Source organism: Musa acuminata, chromosome BXJ3-4 (assembly GCF_036884655.1).
Source record: "Musa acuminata AAA Group cultivar baxijiao chromosome BXJ3-4, Cavendish_Baxijiao_AAA, whole genome shotgun sequence".
In the NCBI taxonomy this organism is placed as follows: domain Eukaryota; kingdom Viridiplantae; phylum Streptophyta; class Magnoliopsida; order Zingiberales; family Musaceae; genus Musa; species Musa acuminata.
The window spans coordinates 36,629,936-36,650,827 of NC_088352.1; the positions used below are offsets into that span (position 1 = coordinate 36,629,936).

The following is a 20,892-nucleotide window of genomic DNA, read 5'->3' on the forward strand; positions in this document are numbered from 1 at the left end:
AATTTGTATTGTCTATGGAGTGTTTTTCGGACATATTTGCTTGTGGATCCCGATTGAGGCGTTCTCTTTAACCCGTTCTCTCTTTTGTTGGTCCTAAGGGACAATGGGAGGCTTCGGGGAGGCTGACCTTTGCGGACGGACGCGCGAGGGTGCCGCACGCCTTAGGCAAAACTAGCTAAGTCCGTGTCATATGGTATCAGAGCGGGACAAGCACTCATAGAAACACTTGACATGCAAACGTGGGGGACCTAGCGGGGCTGCGTTGAGGGCAGTCAGCACACGCGCGACCGTTTGAGGGAAAACGAGCATGGAGATGTAGGGAAAAGAGTCGCTCAGAGGAGCGAGCATCTGAGATTGGCATTCAGAGGAATGGCCAACCCTTCGCGCAAGAGGCACCACGAGAACAGGCAAGCTTGTAAGAATTTGGAGCGCACAAAGGTTGGGATGGCTGAGTTTGAGCTACGGCTCAACGTTGACAACTTTACTTGATGGTGCTCAAGGCAAGCGAGGCGCTTGGCAAAGGATGAGATCATGCAAAGTGGAATGAGTTGCTCAGCGACCGAAAGAGTTGTGCAAAGCTCACAGAGGTGAGGGGAATTGCTAACTCGAAGAATTCGGTACTCATGCATGGGCTTGTATGCGGACGATGAAATGTTCGTGGCCATCCCAAGGCGGTCGAGACTCGGCGCCATGGAGCATTGAAACTTTCTCTTCGGCATGCAAAGGATACGTCCGGAGGAGGCTGAAGTGTGCAACGAGTTTAGCATGTTGCTAGGCCTTGAGGGGTGCGGCGGTGGCTGTATTGACGTGGAGGCGCAATCTAGCAAGTGCGTTTGCAAGAGGCAGAACAATGCACAGTTTGTTCAGCAGATCGGAATAGTCCAAGGGGATGGTGGTCTCCGAAACGAAGAGAGATGTTGCTCCAACGAGACAGTTATCCAGGAGGGATAAGTCTTGGCTCTCCAGAGGGAGAATCATGTAAGACGGTCTTCACATGTTGAGGAGGAGTACCTCACAAACAACAACTCCACGAAGCTCAATGGACCGAGCAAGCAGCGAGGAGTTGCCGCATGATCTCGCTCGAGAGAATGCATTGGTGGATGCATTGCGAGATCAAGTGGGGGAGCGACCTAAAGCAACTTAAATGAAGGCACACTTAGAGTCGATATGGAGATCGGACTCAAGGGAGGGCTGACCCGTGGAATGGTGGGCGCGAGGGCCACCATCGACTCAATGCAAAAACGAGGAGCGGAGCAACTTGGGTGTAACTTGGCGAAGTACCCAAGCCGCCCGAAGGGAGCCAGCAGAGAAGTTGGAACATGGAGCAGAAGCACAGTGCTTTCCTTAGACAGAGGTCAAAGACATGAACTCTTGCAGAGGCAAGGGTAGGATCATGTTGTTCCATCGGTCCTTCATTCTGACGGAGCGGACTCATCTTGCATGGTGCCAAAGACGAAAGGGAGCTTCTGGGCACATGCACCTTATCTCGGAGGAGCATTTGATGGAGGAACTAAGGCGACTCAATTTGCGGAGGCGAAGTTGGGTTCAGAAGGCCTTAGCACGGGGCAAGAGGACGTAGAGGCGGGTACTCTTGAAGAATATGCCACAGTGTTGCCATTCAAGTTGCCATGAAGGAAGCAGTGCGCAGCGGAGATTGTGCTGGTAGAGGCAGAGGCCCAGGATCCAGACAATGGTGCACAAACTACAGTGAAGTCGGTGGACTTTCTAGGCGACGGACTGTCCTAGAGCGGTGCTTCATCTAGGTGTGACCCAAGAGTGGGTGGATGAAGGTCGATTGTCAAAGGAGCGAACAAATTCGAAGGTGGAAGAGACCCTGCGATGTATTGGCAGAGGCCACACATTGAGGGTTCACAATTCGAGGTTATTCCACAGGGATCAGAATGCAATGGAGATGTCACCAGGAGGCGACATGATGCAGCGGATCGTGGTGGAAAAGTTCGTGGCAATGCGACACACACGACATGGTCCCGTGAGGGATGAGATCATATGGAGGTATGATCGGGAGCTACTGGGAGCTCAGCTTTGGTGAACAACACGACGGCAAGAAGGGCTATGGATTCAAGGAGTGAAGGCCATGGTACCGCAGAGGCGGGTCTTCCGGGCGTGCACCGAATTTTGCATCGGATGAAAACCTTGGTCATCAGCATATGGGGGCTGGGTTCCACCAAGGGAAAAGTTCGAATGCAAGTACCAGTGAGTTCCATGGGAGGGATTTGATCATGCAGAGGTATGATCGAAGCAGCTGGAGAGTTGGACTTTTCCAGAGCTCATATTCGCTTAAGGGAGCCCGACAAGTCAGAGGACAAGGTCGAGTAAGCGAACGTTGCTACCAAGGAAGCTAAGGAGAACAGAATCGGTGCAAACTCTACAACGTGATGGCAGAGGCCATGCATGGGAGTTGCAGTCTGTCTTTCCATCGACCAAACGGACTGCTTGGAGAACACAGAGGTGTTGAAGCAGGGGGTCGAAAGGGGCGAGGAAGCGACGATGAGTCCAGAGGGACTTAGCTACCCAAAATCAAGCATCAGTTAGAATGGAGGTGGACTCAGAGGATTGCCACGGAGACATCTCTACTGATTGTGAAGAAAAGGGATACAGAGGCGAGGCGACGGATAGTAGGGCCATGGGCATGGCAGCGCCATGGTACCGCAGAGGCGGGACTTCCGTGCAAGTCATTGATCCCTTCCTCTCATGGAGGGAGAGCGCTTGGTCGTGAAAGGGGCCGAGGAGGTGGAGCATGCAGAGGCAATCTCCAAGTACCGAGACAAGGCTGAAGGGCAGAGGCCAAGAAACTTCGTAAGACCGGTGTCAACAAGTTTCTCATCAAGATAGCCGTAAGTGAAGGACTTCGGGTCATGCAAGAGTGCACGACCAAGGAACGAAGCAGGCAATACGCGGTGCTGTACCTTTGCTACTCAGTGGAGTAGGCGGCAGGGTTGATGGAGAAGACGGTACAATCCTAGAGGCGACCTCATCTATCAGAGAATTACTCCAAGTTGGGGTGAAAACTTCCCGCATTCCAGAAGTTCGATGGCATTGAGAAGGTGAATCACAGTAGCTAACTCAACGCAAGGAGTGCAAACACTTCAAGTGCTTCAGAAGTGTGAGCAAAGAGCGGGCGAAGACCAGTAACCAGCTCGATGCATGAAGTACAACCTCGAGGAGGCGGGCGAAGTCAAAGTAACCTTTGCCTTCTCAACTCTTAAGAGAATGGGTGAAACCGAGTACCCCAGTTCTCTTATCTATCCAGCAGAGGAGCTCTGCACAAGTTCAAAGACCCTTCGAAGATAATGGAAGACAATAGTTGTCAAATCCTCACCAACGGTGATCAGTGCTACTGAGAGTAGATTGTCCGCTTCATTTCCCAACGAAATGTCAATCGAAAGCGGAAGTGATGCGAACCTACTTGGATGTGACAACTAACTGAAAGAAGAGTCAATGAGCAGATTTTGTGGAGGAAAGACCCAAAACTTCAGAAGTTTGCGAGACGATGCTCGTTAAAGCTCCAACAAGCATCCACCCAGTTCAAGCAGCATGTGGAATTTTTAAGAGACTGGCGCAGTAAGGATGGTCTTTTCCTTCATTTGGCGGATCCGCAGGAATCAACAAGGATCAACACAACTCAGCCAACCCCACACCAGAGTCAGAGTCATTGGTGAGTTGAAGCAGCATGGCGGATCAAAGGTTCGACTACTCAAAAACAGCAATGGAGAGCAGTTGGGAGCCAGGAGGCGCATTGCAGCTGGAGCGGAAGATTGAAGACTCAGCAAAGGCGAAGAGTTGTAGTGTTCACAAAGGCTTCGACGAGGACGTCGAAGGGATAAGTGGGGGAGAATGTAACGGACAAACTTCTAAACAAGATGTTGGATGTAATGCTTATGTCTGTCCGTTGTCTTTTGGCATGTTCATGCCTTGTACAGCAGGTAGAGGGGCGGCCGAAGGCTAAATAGTCCCATGTTAGTTGGGTTGGTGGCCTCTTTAGGCTTGTAAATAAAGGTTGTGTCATGTGGACACGTGCGAGAGCTTATCGGTCTGTAATGGACCATTTTACCCTTTGTTGTGCCACTATTCAGAGCTTGTAAAGTCTGTTTGTAATTTGTATTGTCTATGGAGTGTTTTTCGGACATATTTGCTTGTGGATCCCGATTGAGGCGTTCTCTTTAACCCGTTCTCTCTTTTGTTGGTCCTAAGGGACAATGGGAGGCTTCGGGGAGGCTGACCTTTGCGGACGGACGCGCGAGGGTGCCGCACGCCTTAGGCAAAACTAGCTAAGTCCGTGTCATATGGTATCAGAGCGGGACAAGCACTCATAGAAACACTTGACATGCAAACGTGGGGGACCTAGCGGGGCTGCGTTGAGGGCAGTCAGCACACGCGCGACCGTTTGAGGGAAAACGAGCATGGAGATGTAGGGAAAAGAGTCGCTCAGAGGAGCGAGCATCTGAGATTGGCATTCAGAGGAATGGCCAACCCTTCGCGCAAGAGGCACCACGAGAACAGGCAAGCTTGTAAGAATTTGGAGCGCACAAAGGTTGGGATGGCTGAGTTTGAGCTACGGCTCAACGTTGACAACTTTACTTGATGGTGCTCAAGGCAAGCGAGGCGCTTGGCAAAGGATGAGATCATGCAAAGTGGAATGAGTTGCTCAGCGACCGAAAGAGTTGTGCAAAGCTCACAGAGGTGAGGGGAATTGCTAACTCGAAGAATTCGGTACTCATGCATGGGCTTGTATGCGGACGATGAAATGTTCGTGGCCATCCCAAGGCGGTCGAGACTCGGCGCCATGGAGCATTGAAACTTTCTCTTCGGCATGCAAAGGATACGTCCGGAGGAGGCTGAAGTGTGCAACGAGTTTAGCATGTTGCTAGGCCTTGAGGGGTGCGGCGGTGGCTGTATTGACGTGGAGGCGCAATCTAGCAAGTGCGTTTGCAAGAGGCAGAACAATGCACAGTTTGTTCAGCAGATCGGAATAGTCCAAGGGGATGGTGGTCTCCGAAACGAAGAGAGATGTTGCTCCAACGAGACAGTTATCCAGGAGGGATAAGTCTTGGCTCTCCAGAGGGAGAATCATGTAAGACGGTCTTCACATGTTGAGGAGGAGTACCTCACAAACAACAACTCCACGAAGCTCAATGGACCGAGCAAGCAGCGAGGAGTTGCCGCATGATCTCGCTCGAGAGAATGCATTGGTGGATGCATTGCGAGATCAAGTGGGGGAGCGACCTAAAGCAACTTAAATGAAGGCACACTTAGAGTCGATATGGAGATCGGACTCAAGGGAGGGCTGACCCGTGGAATGGTGGGCGCGAGGGCCACCATCGACTCAATGCAAAAACGAGGAGCGGAGCAACTTGGGTGTAACTTGGCGAAGTACCCAAGCCGCCCGAAGGGAGCCAGCAGAGAAGTTGGAACATGGAGCAGAAGCACAGTGCTTTCCTTAGACAGAGGTCAAAGACATGAACTCTTGCAGAGGCAAGGGTAGGATCATGTTGTTCCATCGGTCCTTCATTCTGACGGAGCGGACTCATCTTGCATGGTGCCAAAGACGAAAGGGAGCTTCTGGGCACATGCACCTTATCTCGGAGGAGCATTTGATGGAGGAACTAAGGCGACTCAATTTGCGGAGGCGAAGTTGGGTTCAGAAGGCCTTAGCACGGGGCAAGAGGACGTAGAGGCGGGTACTCTTGAAGAATATGCCACAGTGTTGCCATTCAAGTTGCCATGAAGGAAGCAGTGCGCAGCGGAGATTGTGCTGGTAGAGGCAGAGGCCCAGGATCCAGACAATGGTGCACAAACTACAGTGAAGTCGGTGGACTTTCTAGGCGACGGACTGTCCTAGAGCGGTGCTTCATCTAGGTGTGACCCAAGAGTGGGTGGATGAAGGTCGATTGTCAAAGGAGCGAACAAATTCGAAGGTGGAAGAGACCCTGCGATGTATTGGCAGAGGCCACACATTGAGGGTTCACAATTCGAGGTTATTCCACAGGGATCAGAATGCAATGGAGATGTCACCAGGAGGCGACATGATGCAGCGGATCGTGGTGGAAAAGTTCGTGGCAATGCGACACACACGACATGGTCCCGTGAGGGATGAGATCATATGGAGGTATGATCGGGAGCTACTGGGAGCTCAGCTTTGGTGAACAACACGACGGCAAGAAGGGCTATGGATTCAAGGAGTGAAGGCCATGGTACCGCAGAGGCGGGTCTTCCGGGCGTGCACCGAATTTTGCATCGGATGAAAACCTTGGTCATCAGCATATGGGGGCTGGGTTCCACCAAGGGAAAAGTTCGAATGCAAGTACCAGTGAGTTCCATGGGAGGGATTTGATCATGCAGAGGTATGATCGAAGCAGCTGGAGAGTTGGACTTCTCCAGAGCTCATATTCGCTTAAGGGAGCCCGACAAGTCAGAGGACAAGGTCGAGTAAGCGAACGTTGCTACCAAGGAAGCTAAGGAGAACAGAATCGGTGCAAACTCTACAACGTGATGGCAGAGGCCATGCATGGGAGTTGCAGTCTGTCTTTCCATCGACCAAACGGACTGCTTGGAGAACACAGAGGTGTTGAAGCAGGGGGTCGAAAGGGGCGAGGAAGCGACGATGAGTCCAGAGGGACTTAGCTACCCAAAATCAAGCATCAGTTAGAATGGAGGTGGACTCAGAGGATTGCCACGGAGACATCTCTACTGATTGTGAAGAAAAGGGATACAGAGGCGAGGCGACGGATAGTAGGGCCATGGGCATGGCAGCGCCATGGTACCGCAGAGGCGGGACTTCCGTGCAAGTCATTGATCCCTTCCTCTCATGGAGGGAGAGCGCTTGGTCGTGAAAGGGGCCGAGGAGGTGGAGCATGCAGAGGCAATCTCCAAGTACCGAGACAAGGCTGAAGGGCAGAGGCCAAGAAACTTCGTAAGACCGGTGTCAACAAGTTTCTCATCAAGATAGCCGTAAGTGAAGGACTTCGGGTCATGCAAGAGTGCACGACCAAGGAACGAAGCAGGCAATACGCGGTGCTGTACCTTTGCTACTCAGTGGAGTAGGCGGCAGGGTTGATGGAGAAGACGGTACAATCCTAGAGGCGACCTCATCTATCAGAGAATTACTCCAAGTTGGGGTGAAAACTTCCCGCATTCCAGAAGTTCGATGGCATTGAGAAGGTGAATCACAGTAGCTAACTCAACGCAAGGAGTGCAAACACTTCAAGTGCTTCAGAAGTGTGAGCAAAGAGCGGGCGAAGACCAGTAACCAGCTCGATGCATGAAGTACAACCTCGAGGAGGCGGGCGAAGTCAAAGTAACCTTTGCCTTCTCAACTCTTAAGAGAATGGGTGAAACCGAGTACCCCAGTTCTCTTATCTATCCAGCAGAGGAGCTCTGCACAAGTTCAAAGACCCTTCGAAGATAATGGAAGACAATAGTTGTCAAATCCTCACCAACGGTGATCAGTGCTACTGAGAGTAGATTGTCCGCTTCATTTCCCAACGAAATGTCAATCGAAAGCGGAAGTGATGCGAACCTACTTGGATGTGACAACTAACTGAAAGAAGAGTCAATGAGCAGATTTTGTGGAGGAAAGACCCAAAACTTCAGAAGTTTGCGAGACGATGCTCGTTAAAGCTCCAACAAGCATCCACCCAGTTCAAGCAGCATGTGGAATTTTTAAGAGACTGGCGCAGTAAGGATGGTCTTTTCCTTCATTTGGCGGATCCGCAGGAATCAACAAGGATCAACACAACTCAGCCAACCCCACACCAGAGTCAGAGTCATTGGTGAGTTGAAGCAGCATGGCGGATCAAAGGTTCGACTACTCAAAAACAGCAATGGAGAGCAGTTGGGAGCCAGGAGGCGCATTGCAGCTGGAGCGGAAGATTGAAGACTCAGCAAAGGCGAAGAGTTGTAGTGTTCACAAAGGCTTCGACGAGGACGTCGAAGGGATAAGTGGGGGAGAATGTAACGGACAAACTTCTAAACAAGATGTTGGATGTAATGCTTATGTCTGTCCGTTGTCTTTTGGCATGTTCATGCCTTGTACAGCAGGTAGAGGGGCGGCCGAAGGCTAAATAGTCCCATGTTAGTTGGGTTGGTGGCCTCTTTAGGCTTGTAAATAAAGGTTGTGTCATGTGGACACGTGCGAGAGCTTATCGGTCTGTAATGGACCATTTTACCCTTTGTTGTGCCACTATTCAGAGCTTGTAAAGTCTGTTTGTAATTTGTATTGTCTATGGAGTGTTTTTCGGACATATTTGCTTGTGGATCCCGATTGAGGCGTTCTCTTTAACCCGTTCTCTCTTTTGTTGGTCCTAAGGGACAATGGGAGGCTTCGGGGAGGCTGACCTTTGCGGACGGACGCGCGAGGGTGCCGCACGCCTTAGGCAAAACTAGCTAAGTCCGTGTCATATGGTATCAGAGCGGGACAAGCACTCATAGAAACACTTGACATGCAAACGTGGGGGACCTAGCGGGGCTGCGTTGAGGGCAGTCAGCACACGCGCGACCGTTTGAGGGAAAACGAGCATGGAGATGTAGGGAAAAGAGTCGCTCAGAGGAGCGAGCATCTGAGATTGGCATTCAGAGGAATGGCCAACCCTTCGCGCAAGAGGCACCACGAGAACAGGCAAGCTTGTAAGAATTTGGAGCGCACAAAGGTTGGGATGGCTGAGTTTGAGCTACGGCTCAACGTTGACAACTTTACTTGATGGTGCTCAAGGCAAGCGAGGCGCTTGGCAAAGGATGAGATCATGCAAAGTGGAATGAGTTGCTCAGCGACCGAAAGAGTTGTGCAAAGCTCACAGAGGTGAGGGGAATTGCTAACTCGAAGAATTCGGTACTCATGCATGGGCTTGTATGCGGACGATGAAATGTTCGTGGCCATCCCAAGGCGGTCGAGACTCGGCGCCATGGAGCATTGAAACTTTCTCTTCGGCATGCAAAGGATACGTCCGGAGGAGGCTGAAGTGTGCAACGAGTTTAGCATGTTGCTAGGCCTTGAGGGGTGCGGCGGTGGCTGTATTGACGTGGAGGCGCAATCTAGCAAGTGCGTTTGCAAGAGGCAGAACAATGCACAGTTTGTTCAGCAGATCGGAATAGTCCAAGGGGATGGTGGTCTCCGAAACGAAGAGAGATGTTGCTCCAACGAGACAGTTATCCAGGAGGGATAAGTCTTGGCTCTCCAGAGGGAGAATCATGTAAGACGGTCTTCACATGTTGAGGAGGAGTACCTCACAAACAACAACTCCACGAAGCTCAATGGACCGAGCAAGCAGCGAGGAGTTGCCGCATGATCTCGCTCGAGAGAATGCATTGGTGGATGCATTGCGAGATCAAGTGGGGGAGCGACCTAAAGCAACTTAAATGAAGGCACACTTAGAGTCGATATGGAGATCGGACTCAAGGGAGGGCTGACCCGTGGAATGGTGGGCGCGAGGGCCACCATCGACTCAATGCAAAAACGAGGAGCGGAGCAACTTGGGTGTAACTTGGCGAAGTACCCAAGCCGCCCGAAGGGAGCCAGCAGAGAAGTTGGAACATGGAGCAGAAGCACAGTGCTTTCCTTAGACAGAGGTCAAAGACATGAACTCTTGCAGAGGCAAGGGTAGGATCATGTTGTTCCATCGGTCCTTCATTCTGACGGAGCGGACTCATCTTGCATGGTGCCAAAGACGAAAGGGAGCTTCTGGGCACATGCACCTTATCTCGGAGGAGCATTTGATGGAGGAACTAAGGCGACTCAATTTGCGGAGGCGAAGTTGGGTTCAGAAGGCCTTAGCACGGGGCAAGAGGACGTAGAGGCGGGTACTCTTGAAGAATATGCCACAGTGTTGCCATTCAAGTTGCCATGAAGGAAGCAGTGCGCAGCGGAGATTGTGCTGGTAGAGGCAGAGGCCCAGGATCCAGACAATGGTGCACAAACTACAGTGAAGTCGGTGGACTTTCTAGGCGACGGACTGTCCTAGAGCGGTGCTTCATCTAGGTGTGACCCAAGAGTGGGTGGATGAAGGTCGATTGTCAAAGGAGCGAACAAATTCGAAGGTGGAAGAGACCCTGCGATGTATTGGCAGAGGCCACACATTGAGGGTTCACAATTCGAGGTTATTCCACAGGGATCAGAATGCAATGGAGATGTCACCAGGAGGCGACATGATGCAGCGGATCGTGGTGGAAAAGTTCGTGGCAATGCGACACACACGACATGGTCCCGTGAGGGATGAGATCATATGGAGGTATGATCGGGAGCTACTGGGAGCTCAGCTTTGGTGAACAACACGACGACAAGAAGGGCTATGGATTCAAGGAGTGAAGGCCATGGTACCGCAGAGGCGGGTCTTCCGGGCGTGCACCGAATTTTGCATCGGATGAAAACCTTGGTCATCAGCATATGGGGGCTGGGTTCCACCAAGGGAAAAGTTCGAATGCAAGTACCAGTGAGTTCCATGGGAGGGATTTGATCATGCAGAGGTATGATCGAAGCAGCTGGAGAGTTGGACTTCTCCAGAGCTCATATTCGCTTAAGGGAGCCCGACAAGTCAGAGGACAAGGTCGAGTAAGCGAACGTTGCTACCAAGGAAGCTAAGGAGAACAGAATCGGTGCAAACTCTACAACGTGATGGCAGAGGCCATGCATGGGAGTTGCAGTCTGTCTTTCCATCGACCAAACGGACTGCTTGGAGAACACAGAGGTGTTGAAGCAGGGGGTCGAAAGGGGCGAGGAAGCGACGATGAGTCCAGAGGGACTTAGCTACCCAAAATCAAGCATCAGTTAGAATGGAGGTGGACTCAGAGGATTGCCACGGAGACATCTCTACTGATTGTGAAGAAAAGGGATACAGAGGCGAGGCGACGGATAGTAGGGCCATGGGCATGGCAGCGCCATGGTACCGCAGAGGCGGGACTTCCGTGCAAGTCATTGATCCCTTCCTCTCATGGAGGGAGAGCGCTTGGTCGTGAAAGGGGCCGAGGAGGTGGAGCATGCAGAGGCAATCTCCAAGTACCGAGACAAGGCTGAAGGGCAGAGGCCAAGAAACTTCGTAAGACCGGTGTCAACAAGTTTCTCATCAAGATAGCCGTAAGTGAAGGACTTCGGGTCATGCAAGAGTGCACGACCAAGGAACGAAGCAGGCAATACGCGGTGCTGTACCTTTGCTACTCAGTGGAGTAGGCGGCAGGGTTGATGGAGAAGACGGTACAATCCTAGAGGCGACCTCATCTATCAGAGAATTACTCCAAGTTGGGGTGAAAACTTCCCGCATTCCAGAAGTTCGATGGCATTGAGAAGGTGAATCACAGTAGCTAACTCAACGCAAGGAGTGCAAACACTTCAAGTGCTTCAGAAGTGTGAGCAAAGAGCGGGCGAAGACCAGTAACCAGCTCGATGCATGAAGTACAACCTCGAGGAGGCGGGCGAAGTCAAAGTAACCTTTGCCTTCTCAACTCTTAAGAGAATGGGTGAAACCGAGTACCCCAGTTCTCTTATCTATCCAGCAGAGGAGCTCTGCACAAGTTCAAAGACCCTTCGAAGATAATGGAAGACAATAGTTGTCAAATCCTCACCAACGGTGATCAGTGCTACTGAGAGTAGATTGTCCGCTTCATTTCCCAACGAAATGTCAATCGAAAGCGGAAGTGATGCGAACCTACTTGGATGTGACAACTAACTGAAAGAAGAGTCAATGAGCAGATTTTGTGGAGGAAAGACCCAAAACTTCAGAAGTTTGCGAGACGATGCTCGTTAAAGCTCCAACAAGCATCCACCCAGTTCAAGCAGCATGTGGAATTTTTAAGAGACTGGCGCAGTAAGGATGGTCTTTTCCTTCATTTGGCGGATCCGCAGGAATCAACAAGGATCAACACAACTCAGCCAACCCCACACCAGAGTCAGAGTCATTGGTGAGTTGAAGCAGCATGGCGGATCAAAGGTTCGACTACTCAAAAACAGCAATGGAGAGCAGTTGGGAGCCAGGAGGCGCATTGCAGCTGGAGCGGAAGATTGAAGACTCAGCAAAGGCGAAGAGTTGTAGTGTTCACAAAGGCTTCGACGAGGACGTCGAAGGGATAAGTGGGGGAGAATGTAACGGACAAACTTCTAAACAAGATGTTGGATGTAATGCTTATGTCTGTCCGTTGTCTTTTGGCATGTTCATGCCTTGTACAGCAGGTAGAGGGGCGGCCGAAGGCTAAATAGTCCCATGTTAGTTGGGTTGGTGGCCTCTTTAGGCTTGTAAATAAAGGTTGTGTCATGTGGACACGTGCGAGAGCTTATCGGTCTGTAATGGACCATTTTACCCTTTGTTGTGCCACTATTCAGAGCTTGTAAAGTCTGTTTGTAATTTGTATTGTCTATGGAGTGTTTTTCGGACATATTTGCTTGTGGATCCCGATTGAGGCGTTCTCTTTAACCCGTTCTCTCTTTTGTTGGTCCTAAGGGACAATGGGAGGCTTCGGGGAGGCTGACCTTTGCGGACGGATGCGCGAGGGTGCCGCACGCCTTAGGCAAAACCAGCTAAGTCCGTGTCAATGCGGAGTTCCAACATGTTATTTCTAGAAAACTTTAAGCTATTTGATTTGGATATTTCAAATGCTTCACTAAGCACATGTGGCATAACTACCACCAGTTTACTAGATGTTGCACAGGAGAAATATCTGAAACAGAATATTGCTTGACACCAACATACTGGATATCAAAGTGAAAAGCATCTTACCATGTTCTCTAAAGATGATATTTTCTGCAAGTCATCATCTGTCAGTGGACAAGGAAACCAGACTAGAGCAGCATATTGTTTCTGTATGAAAAGGAAAGAAGGAAAACATATGTTATCTACAATATCAAATGCAGCGCCATTTCTCATCCAACATAGCTGAAGTTGACACAATTTTATGCATCCAATCTTGGATGAACTGCAATTGAACATCGGAAAATAACCTGTTTCTCTGCCTCTCCTTCACGCATCAGAGTCCATGCCTCGCTGCCAATCAAAGTAAGATTTCTCACCCTAACCTGCAGAGATGAGTTCAAGAAAAAAGAATCAATGAACTAAAGTAGCATTCAGTTGTACCAACATAATAAAACAGGGCACTAAAAGCAGTACTATTTTAACATACAAAAGAAAACTCACATATTTCTGATCGTTTCTGTTTAGTTTTTCAGCAATCAGCTCGATGTCGACCTTGGATGGAATACATCGTGCATTTGATATTTCAATTAGAAAAGGGCGTCCAGATCCTAACATTCGTACCTGAGCAAAAGTCTCTTCAGTTAATCTAGACAACTAGCATATAAAACCTAAAAATAACTTGCATTATCCTCTGAAGGAAAAACAGCATATTACATCAATATCTTCTCTTCCAGCGGCATGAAACTTATAGCTGTCACCTCTGCACACGGAAAGAACATTCTTCCCAATTATCTCCTAAAAGATGCAGGAGAATCACCAACTCAGTGCAGAAAAAGATATAAACAGAAAAAAATTAAACAGACATTCAGTTCAGTGGCATACCTCAACAGATGCTTCACCCATTCTTTCATCATCAATTACCCAGCGTGTCTGGCTCACCTTCCTTGAGATCTGTATAAAGATAAAACATACATTATTGTAAATGCCGGACTCTCTTCCAAGATGTCTTATTATGTAAATCATTTCTTACAAGGAAAGATTTGAACTAATCTACACAAAAGCGCATGCAAAGTCTACACCAAAACAAGTAAGTACGGATGAATAAGGTTATAGAATCATGAATTTATAAGACAAAATGGGAAAAACAAACATCAGTTGAGGTAGGTCATTTTCATATTCAAAGTTTAAGTTATATTATATGTACATCAGCAAAAAAAGCCATATACAGAAGGTGTGCTAAAGTGAAATAAGGCACTACCAATACAAAGCATCTCTATCCATTCCTGAACAATCATAAACATGAAACTGTCATACATGTGACAAAGCATCTCTTCAAGAATTCCTTCTATAATGGGTAAGTTGAATCAAAGGCAATCTACTTGAGTTTGAATAGCATATTCCTGGTGGAGTTGAAAAGACCATGCCAATGTCAATACCTTCAGATTACACATGTTGCGTCAACAATAATTCAAAATACCATGGTATACCAATCAGCACGCACAGTTTGTACTCATCCAAGTGTGGACTGGGTAACGAACTGGCTGGTACTGATTAATATACTTTAAACCAATACGTCAGCACTGGTTTGATCAGAATTTCATATATTTTAACTGTTTTAAGTTGCAGTTATATGCCTTTGACCAAAACAATCAAAATTGATGGCCAAGTTCTGTTGATGATTTAATCACTTTGGTGAAGCATCTAACTGTCTCAAAGCACAGCAAATTCGTGATTGAAAATAGTGACATACCTTCAGGTACCGACCACCAACATACATTGGCACCCTGTAGCAAGTAGTTATCAGATGGCATGATTTTGAAGTCTGAAAATACAAAATTCTAATGAGAGTGGAAGAATATGAAACCCTTTATGAAAGAAAAATTTTGAGGGGCAAAAAGAGTTACCTTCTCTGGAGGCAATTTAAAACGCTCACAAAAGACATGATCCTGCATACCATCTAGTGCTCGCAAAACGGCAGCATCCGATTCACTGCAGGATTGTTCATCAGAATCTCTTAAAGGTTTCTCGTGTGAACCATCAGCTTTAACCACATTATCCTTTGATCCTGTAGAAAGTATCGGCAAGAATCAGACAAAAGTGATTAAACGATCAAGAAGATATTATTCCGAATATCCATAAGAGTTTTTTACTATATAGGTTGCATTGCTGGGATGGAGATCAAATCTAGTAGTGGTTAAACCAAGTTTCAGAAGGATAACAATGAAATCTCACCAGAACCATCCCGACACTCCAAAATGAATGGAATGATGTTCGGAAAGAAAATGAAATCTTACATATATGAGATAAAAATTTCAAAGAGCGAGATACTATGTTAAAAATATAAATCACATTAATTATGAATTACTTCTCGAAAAAATTCATCATCTGCATTATAAACAATCAAGTACATGACAAATCACTGAAGAAGGTTTGCAAGTGAACCATGGCAACATATTGTTTGGTTTCATCAGATGATATCTTCACTACCACCATGATAAACAACTAACCACCTAAAAATTCTAGATTGGAATAGAGTAACCACCAATAGATCCTTTGGTTCCATAACAATGCTATTGCTATCAGTTATATTGGAAAATTCCAACAGCTTAATGAACAAAATCCTAATTGATAATCCACAGAGCTGAAAGGATGAGTTTGTGTACTTGTAAAATGAGTTGCCATCACATGTTCTTGATTTTAAATTAGATAAGGCATTGGCCATATGCATTCAAGTATCAAATTCTTTTCGAATATTATTAAATCTACACTCAAAAGTACATGGAACAGGGAAGGAAACATTGCTTTTTATACGGTAACTGTAGCTTCTAATAAGAAACTTATAGGAAAGCAGGTAAGCTTCTTGGACCAAAGACAAATACGATAAACCTGTCTTTGCTCTCTTGCAGGGAAGATCATTTGCCAAGGAACTCTGAAGACTTCTTGAAGCCTCAAGATGTGAATATGTAAGACGAATATGAAATGAGTTGACACCAGATATGACATCCTGAAAATATAATTCTAAATAATATTTAAAAAAAACCACTACATTAAGCTAGATGAAATTATCAGTGAATTCCCAGAAACATAATGAAGACAAGGGACAATGTAAAAAGGGTTCAAAGTACCAAATGTTTTTCAAGTGATGCAGTTATTGAAGATCTCAAAGCATCCTTTACAGAAATGCGCTCACAAAGGAACTTTGTTGAGAACCATTCTTCACATTCATATTTGTTTTTCATATACAACCTATAAAGCACATGGAAACACCATAGGAACAGGAACAAAATACAATGTAGTATTTACTGAAAATGTAACAAAAAATTTAACTAAAAAAATCAAATAAAAAAGTTTGACACCAAAGAGCCACTAAAACTATTTGCCCAAAAGCACATAGGAAAAACATACATAATATGACATTCAACTGGCGTAAGCTTCCAATACACCATAGGCAAAACATTACTTGGAAATGATAGAACAATGACCAGCAAGATCTAGTTGAAGTACCACAGTTATGTCAACTACATAAGATGACATCAATGTTGCTCCAGCCACAGTTTTGATTTTCAAATACCAGTCCAGAATTGTGACCATACAGACTCATAGCAACCATCACAACTAAACATTTATATTTCTTTGAATTTTTTATAATTCTAATTCCTTTTAATTTTATTACCTAGTATCAATCATATAACAAAAAATTCATAAAATAAAACTTTCACCATCTCAAATTAAATGATTACTTTTTAAAAGAAAATAATTTGCCTTTCAAGTTAAGGCATGTAAGACAACTTACAACAACTAAGTCTTCTGCTTCATAATCTCATAAGGATTACACTTTTGTTATCATAGCATATTACTGGAATTAATATAAGTTAGCCACCATATTTTCCACCCCAAGTCATCAAATGACTTCATATGACACCTAAAAGCACTCCACCAGTGCACTGAAGTTGCCCAAGGGCTTAAAATTTTCAGGATATTCTGTCTCACAAAAGTGATAAATTTAATAAGATGATCACTTAATAATACAAAATACAATAGCTGATATCATCATATTTGTTTTTACACTTATATGTCATGTTAATTTTACTATTGCAGGTTAAAGCCAATCATCATTATTGGTAGGACTTTACAATATATTTGGAATTAACTGTTCAAAATTACAAATTCAACACTAGTAGAGTGTGACAAACAATTAAGAGTTGAAGTATACTAGATGTATTAGGTGAAGATCATCAAGGAAAGAAAGTTACCTGATAGCTCGTTCATTAGCCACTACCACAGGAGGTATTGAGACTTCAAAAGAAAAGCCATCAATGTCATAGTCCTCTTGCTTCACAAGTTCAGCAATGGCAGCTGTAAAGTCATCAACAGGAACTCTTTTTGTGGGTTCTCGATCTTGGTGTAATGAAAGTTGTAGTATGCCTAAACATATGCTACAGTATTCTCGGACATTTTCTGTATCTCTTGAAGTATATGCACATCGGATAATTCCATCGGATGCGACCCCATTTTCTTCATTATCCCCGTGGAACTTATCTTGTTCCTCAAGGAATGATTGCAAGATTGCATTTGTAATCAATGGGCAAGAGTAAGCACGCCCATGAACCCCAAACAACCGAAAGATGCAGCGAACGCATACCTAGACAATACGACATCAGCAATATTAACCACTACTTCAACCAGTTTCATATCGAAAGATGCAGCGAACACATACCTAGACAATACGACATCAGCAATATTAACCACTACTTCCAGTTTCATATTTTTCAAGACTATTACCACGCAAATCATAATGTAAGCGCTACGACTCTTTTGTCCCTTTTGAGAAGCAATATTACATGCTAAAAAGGAAAACTAAAACATGAAAAAAAAAGAAACGTTTAGAAGTATGAGAATGTGAAAAATATGAAGCAACTACGATTCAAATCACAAAACCAAAATTGTTGCATCTCAACGTTATCAGGAAACAAGCTTAGAAGACTGATTATATATTAGGAAGACGTTCGTCTCTAAGAAACCAGCTTCCAAAAGAACATAATTAGCATGGAAAAAGAAGAAAGCAGCCGTGAGGACCAATTCAAACAATAGGAGGACATAGAACGACGGACCCCAACGGAGAGGAGGTCCAGAACGGCGTGAGGAGGAGGAAGCGAGCCAGCCACTAGACTTAGGGTTCGCCTCGCCTCTTCCATCTCTTCTTCGTTCGTCGCCATCGTAGGAACATGGGAATGGGGAGGGTTTCCTCGGCTTGAATTGGGTTTTGAAGGGAGAGGGATGGGATCCTCTCCAATTCTCACATCTGAACCGCCCATGTGTCCAGTCTTGACATATGGTCCGTCCATCGAGGTAAGCGTGGTAATAAATGGACGGATGATGTGTGACGACCAGACCAAGGGGTTGTTGAGATGGGAGAATAGGAATCCTACGTCTACACATGGGTTGGAGGGGATCCATCACAAATAGAAGATAACGGGTCCACATAACGGGCGTGGCTCAATCACAGTCCAATCCGATCCATATGCGAGGACTTTGAACTCCGTTTCGCTGAGTGGTATTAACTCGAAATGATGCTTTACGAAGCAAATAAAGCAGGAAAGGCTATCTTCCAAACTCAATAGGAGAAAGCAATACCAGCAGTTCGTATTCTCTATACTGAAGCCAACAATTCACACTTACTCCAACACTAACACCAACTGCACAAAATGGGAGCAAAAACAACACTCTCCAATCTCTCATTATGTTTGTGATGCAGGTTTGCAGTAACACTTTAGAAGTAGAGAGTGTTGGCATAAGGAGACCATTGATCCACCCATGGGCTGCGCAGCTGTGCCAGGAGCGGGTCCTGCAACCAGTCGAAGCTGTACATGGGAACCTGCAGCTCCGGCAGGTTCACCGATCGAAATGTCGTCGAAGTGACCTCTGCATCCTTCGCCGGCTCCGCCTCCTTGTCATCTGTGTAATCGGAAGGGAAGGAGGGGCTCCGGTAGTTGTCTTGGTTGGAGATGGACGTGGTGTCGGCGACGGACCGGCAAATCTGGGACTCCCTCGTCGTCTCTTCTTCTGAGGCTGCTCTTTGCTCCAACTCCTTCAATGACGTTGCTTTCCTGTAGATCTTGCATAGCACCAGGTCTTCCTGCACGACACACCGGCACAGGTGAGTCACTGGAACTACGTTCTCTATTATTGCTCAAGGATTCAAGACCACTCGGAAGGGAGTGATCACAGCAATATATTCATGCTAAATAGACCATTAGATCTTGCATTATTTTTCTCAATCAGATTCGAGGTCAACCTTCTGGTCCAAGTTGTTGACCTGGAAACAAGATCAGTGGTACAAGAAATCTAATCCATCATGCCATGTTTCTATTTGGAATGATGGTCACGATCGAGACAATCACCAAACTAGAATTGCAAGTATATGATGATGCAGTGTGGACACGCACCGCGGTGGTGCTTACCTTGGCAGAAGCGGCGGTGGAAGTAGATGAGAAACTCTCCGGCAGGCGGTACTCATTCATGATCCAGTCGGTCTTGGTCCCCCGAGGCGCCCGGCCCCGGTAGAACACCAGCGTCTTCTTCAACCCGATGAGCCGCTTCGGGTCCGCCACGCTCCGTATCGGCCGGTCCGAGCCCGTCGCCTTCCAGAATCCCCGCTCTGTCGTCCGGTTGGGCCGTCCACCGCTGCCGATCCTCCGGTCCCTGGGCACGAAGAAGTACCACTCCCTCTCCCCTATCTTCGCCAGACCTGACCACAAGCACAAATCAAAGTCTACTCAGCAAAAATCTATCAGCACAATCATCTTGCAGACGGAGCAAACGGTGAGAGTTGCACGCACCTGGGAGCTCCCATGGATCATAGTGGTAGATGTTGAGTCTGCCGATGATATCGAAGTTGAGTTTCTTCCCTTGCACTTCACTTCTGAGGTAGAAATCCAACAGCTCCACCTCGGTCGGATGAAACCTGAAACCTGGTAGATCAAGCTCCGATCCTTTTCTGTCCATTTAGCCAGTACCCGGTGCCGGATTTGTGTCGCTTGAGGAGGAACGGAAGGTTCATAAAGTGCTTATATAGGCACCTCCAAAAGCCACGGTGAAGTCCGAGGAAATGGATGGAAAGACACCAATTCCGATTGGGAACCCCCGCACTCAAACAAAAATACGAAGCCAGTCAGAAAGAGCAGTCATTGTTCGTTAACCGCTTTATGGACTTGACTCGTTCCAACTCAAAGTGACAGGGACGAAGGTCCATAAAGCAGTTCCAGCGTTTAAACCCAGGCGGTTGTCAGGTACGGATGTGTCGTACTATGGGTTGTTCCTCCATTAATGACAAGGGTGTGTTGCTTGCCAAACAGCACCGATGAGTTTTGTTAATCGAAGAAAACGAGGTTTTCGCTGTTATAATGCATGGATTGGTTTTTGTTATATAATATCAATTTTAAGAAGTAATTCAAAGCATCACTGAAACTTTATGGTGGCATTGCTTTCCTTACATTTTGCCTTTAAACTTGCTCATTACAAGGAGAGTGTTTTCTAGAGGAAACGCACAGGTTCCTCGGAGAAGAAGAAGAGGGAGAAAAATGAAGTGCGTCAAGAATTCTCGACCACTGGAGAGGAACCAGGAAACATCCCTTCCATCACTTTTACTGGGTCCAAGTCCAGCACTTGGAATGCAACAGGTCAAGACGTCCAATCTGCCATAAAACTTTGACCCCACTGCTTGACCTTAGACAAACCACCATTGCCTCCTTCCCAAGTTCCAACACTCCCTTCGGATTCCTCCAACACTTGGGATATTTTCTTCACCAGGCCGGAGTGGGAGGAACATCTAATCCTCTAGAAGCGGCGCACTAGTTGTGGACTAAAAGTTGAACTCCTTTTTACTTTCCAATCCATCTTGGAAATTATATATATGTATATCGTCTCATGATAGCAGCTGGCCGTCACCATCTATCAACTTCCACCAGCCATGACTTCCAAGTCTTCCAAACCTCAGTGCTCGTCGTCATCGTCGTCCATGGAGGAAGAACAGATGGTAGCACTGATAGAAAATTATGATCGCCTTCTGCGCTACAAGGCAAAGTCATATGGTCTACGGTCTTCTTGGCCTTAGATCATTGTTTAGTCTTAGAGGTTACTAATCCACTTAAATGTCAATAATTCATCAAAGGTTTTACCAATCTGTTCTTTAAATAATTAAAATTAGATAAAATAAAAGATAAGGATTTAGATTAAGATAAATAGATAAGGATAATGAGATTTT

The 20,892-nt window shown here is 46.6% G+C and overlaps 2 protein-coding genes across 3 annotated transcripts in view; both read right to left on the reverse strand.

The window, feature by feature from the left end:
• The window catches only part of LOC103977188 (uncharacterized), a 29,732-nt gene extending 11,863 nt beyond the window's left edge, over positions 1–17,869 (reverse strand). Inside the window, exons 1-11 of one of the 2 annotated variants that reach the window (XM_018828347.2) lie at positions 17,741–17,869; positions 16,883–17,271; positions 15,755–15,875; positions 15,516–15,576; positions 14,534–14,694; positions 14,380–14,451; positions 13,512–13,580; positions 13,344–13,424; positions 13,131–13,250; positions 12,938–13,012; positions 12,717–12,797 (exon numbers count right to left, since the gene is read on the reverse strand). In XM_018828347.2, the coding sequence (XP_018683892.2) occupies positions 12,717–12,797; positions 12,938–13,012; positions 13,131–13,250; positions 13,344–13,424; positions 13,512–13,580; positions 14,380–14,451; positions 14,534–14,694; positions 15,516–15,576; positions 15,755–15,875; positions 16,883–17,271; positions 17,741–17,845 (1,335 nt within the window). In that variant the 5' untranslated portion in view covers positions 17,846–17,869. Of the gene's footprint in view, positions 1–12,716; positions 12,798–12,937; positions 13,013–13,130; positions 13,251–13,343; positions 13,425–13,511; positions 13,581–14,379; positions 14,452–14,533; positions 14,695–15,515; positions 15,634–15,754; positions 15,876–16,882; positions 17,272–17,740 lie in introns of both variants that reach the window. The other variant, XM_009392640.3, reaches the window with a different exon arrangement.
• A 366-nt stretch (positions 17,870–18,235) lies between these two features.
• On the reverse strand, positions 18,236–19,913 carry LOC135635097 (NAC domain-containing protein 22-like). The gene is made up of 3 exons (XM_065145948.1): positions 19,469–19,913; positions 19,091–19,377; positions 18,236–18,765 (listed from the first exon to the last, which is right to left on the reverse strand). Exons 1-3 carry the CDS (start codon positions 19,632–19,634, stop codon positions 18,400–18,402), a joined length of 819 nt encoding a protein of 272 aa, XP_065002020.1. The 5' UTR covers positions 19,635–19,913; the 3' UTR covers positions 18,236–18,399.
• Between the last annotated feature and the right edge of the window lie 979 nt (positions 19,914–20,892).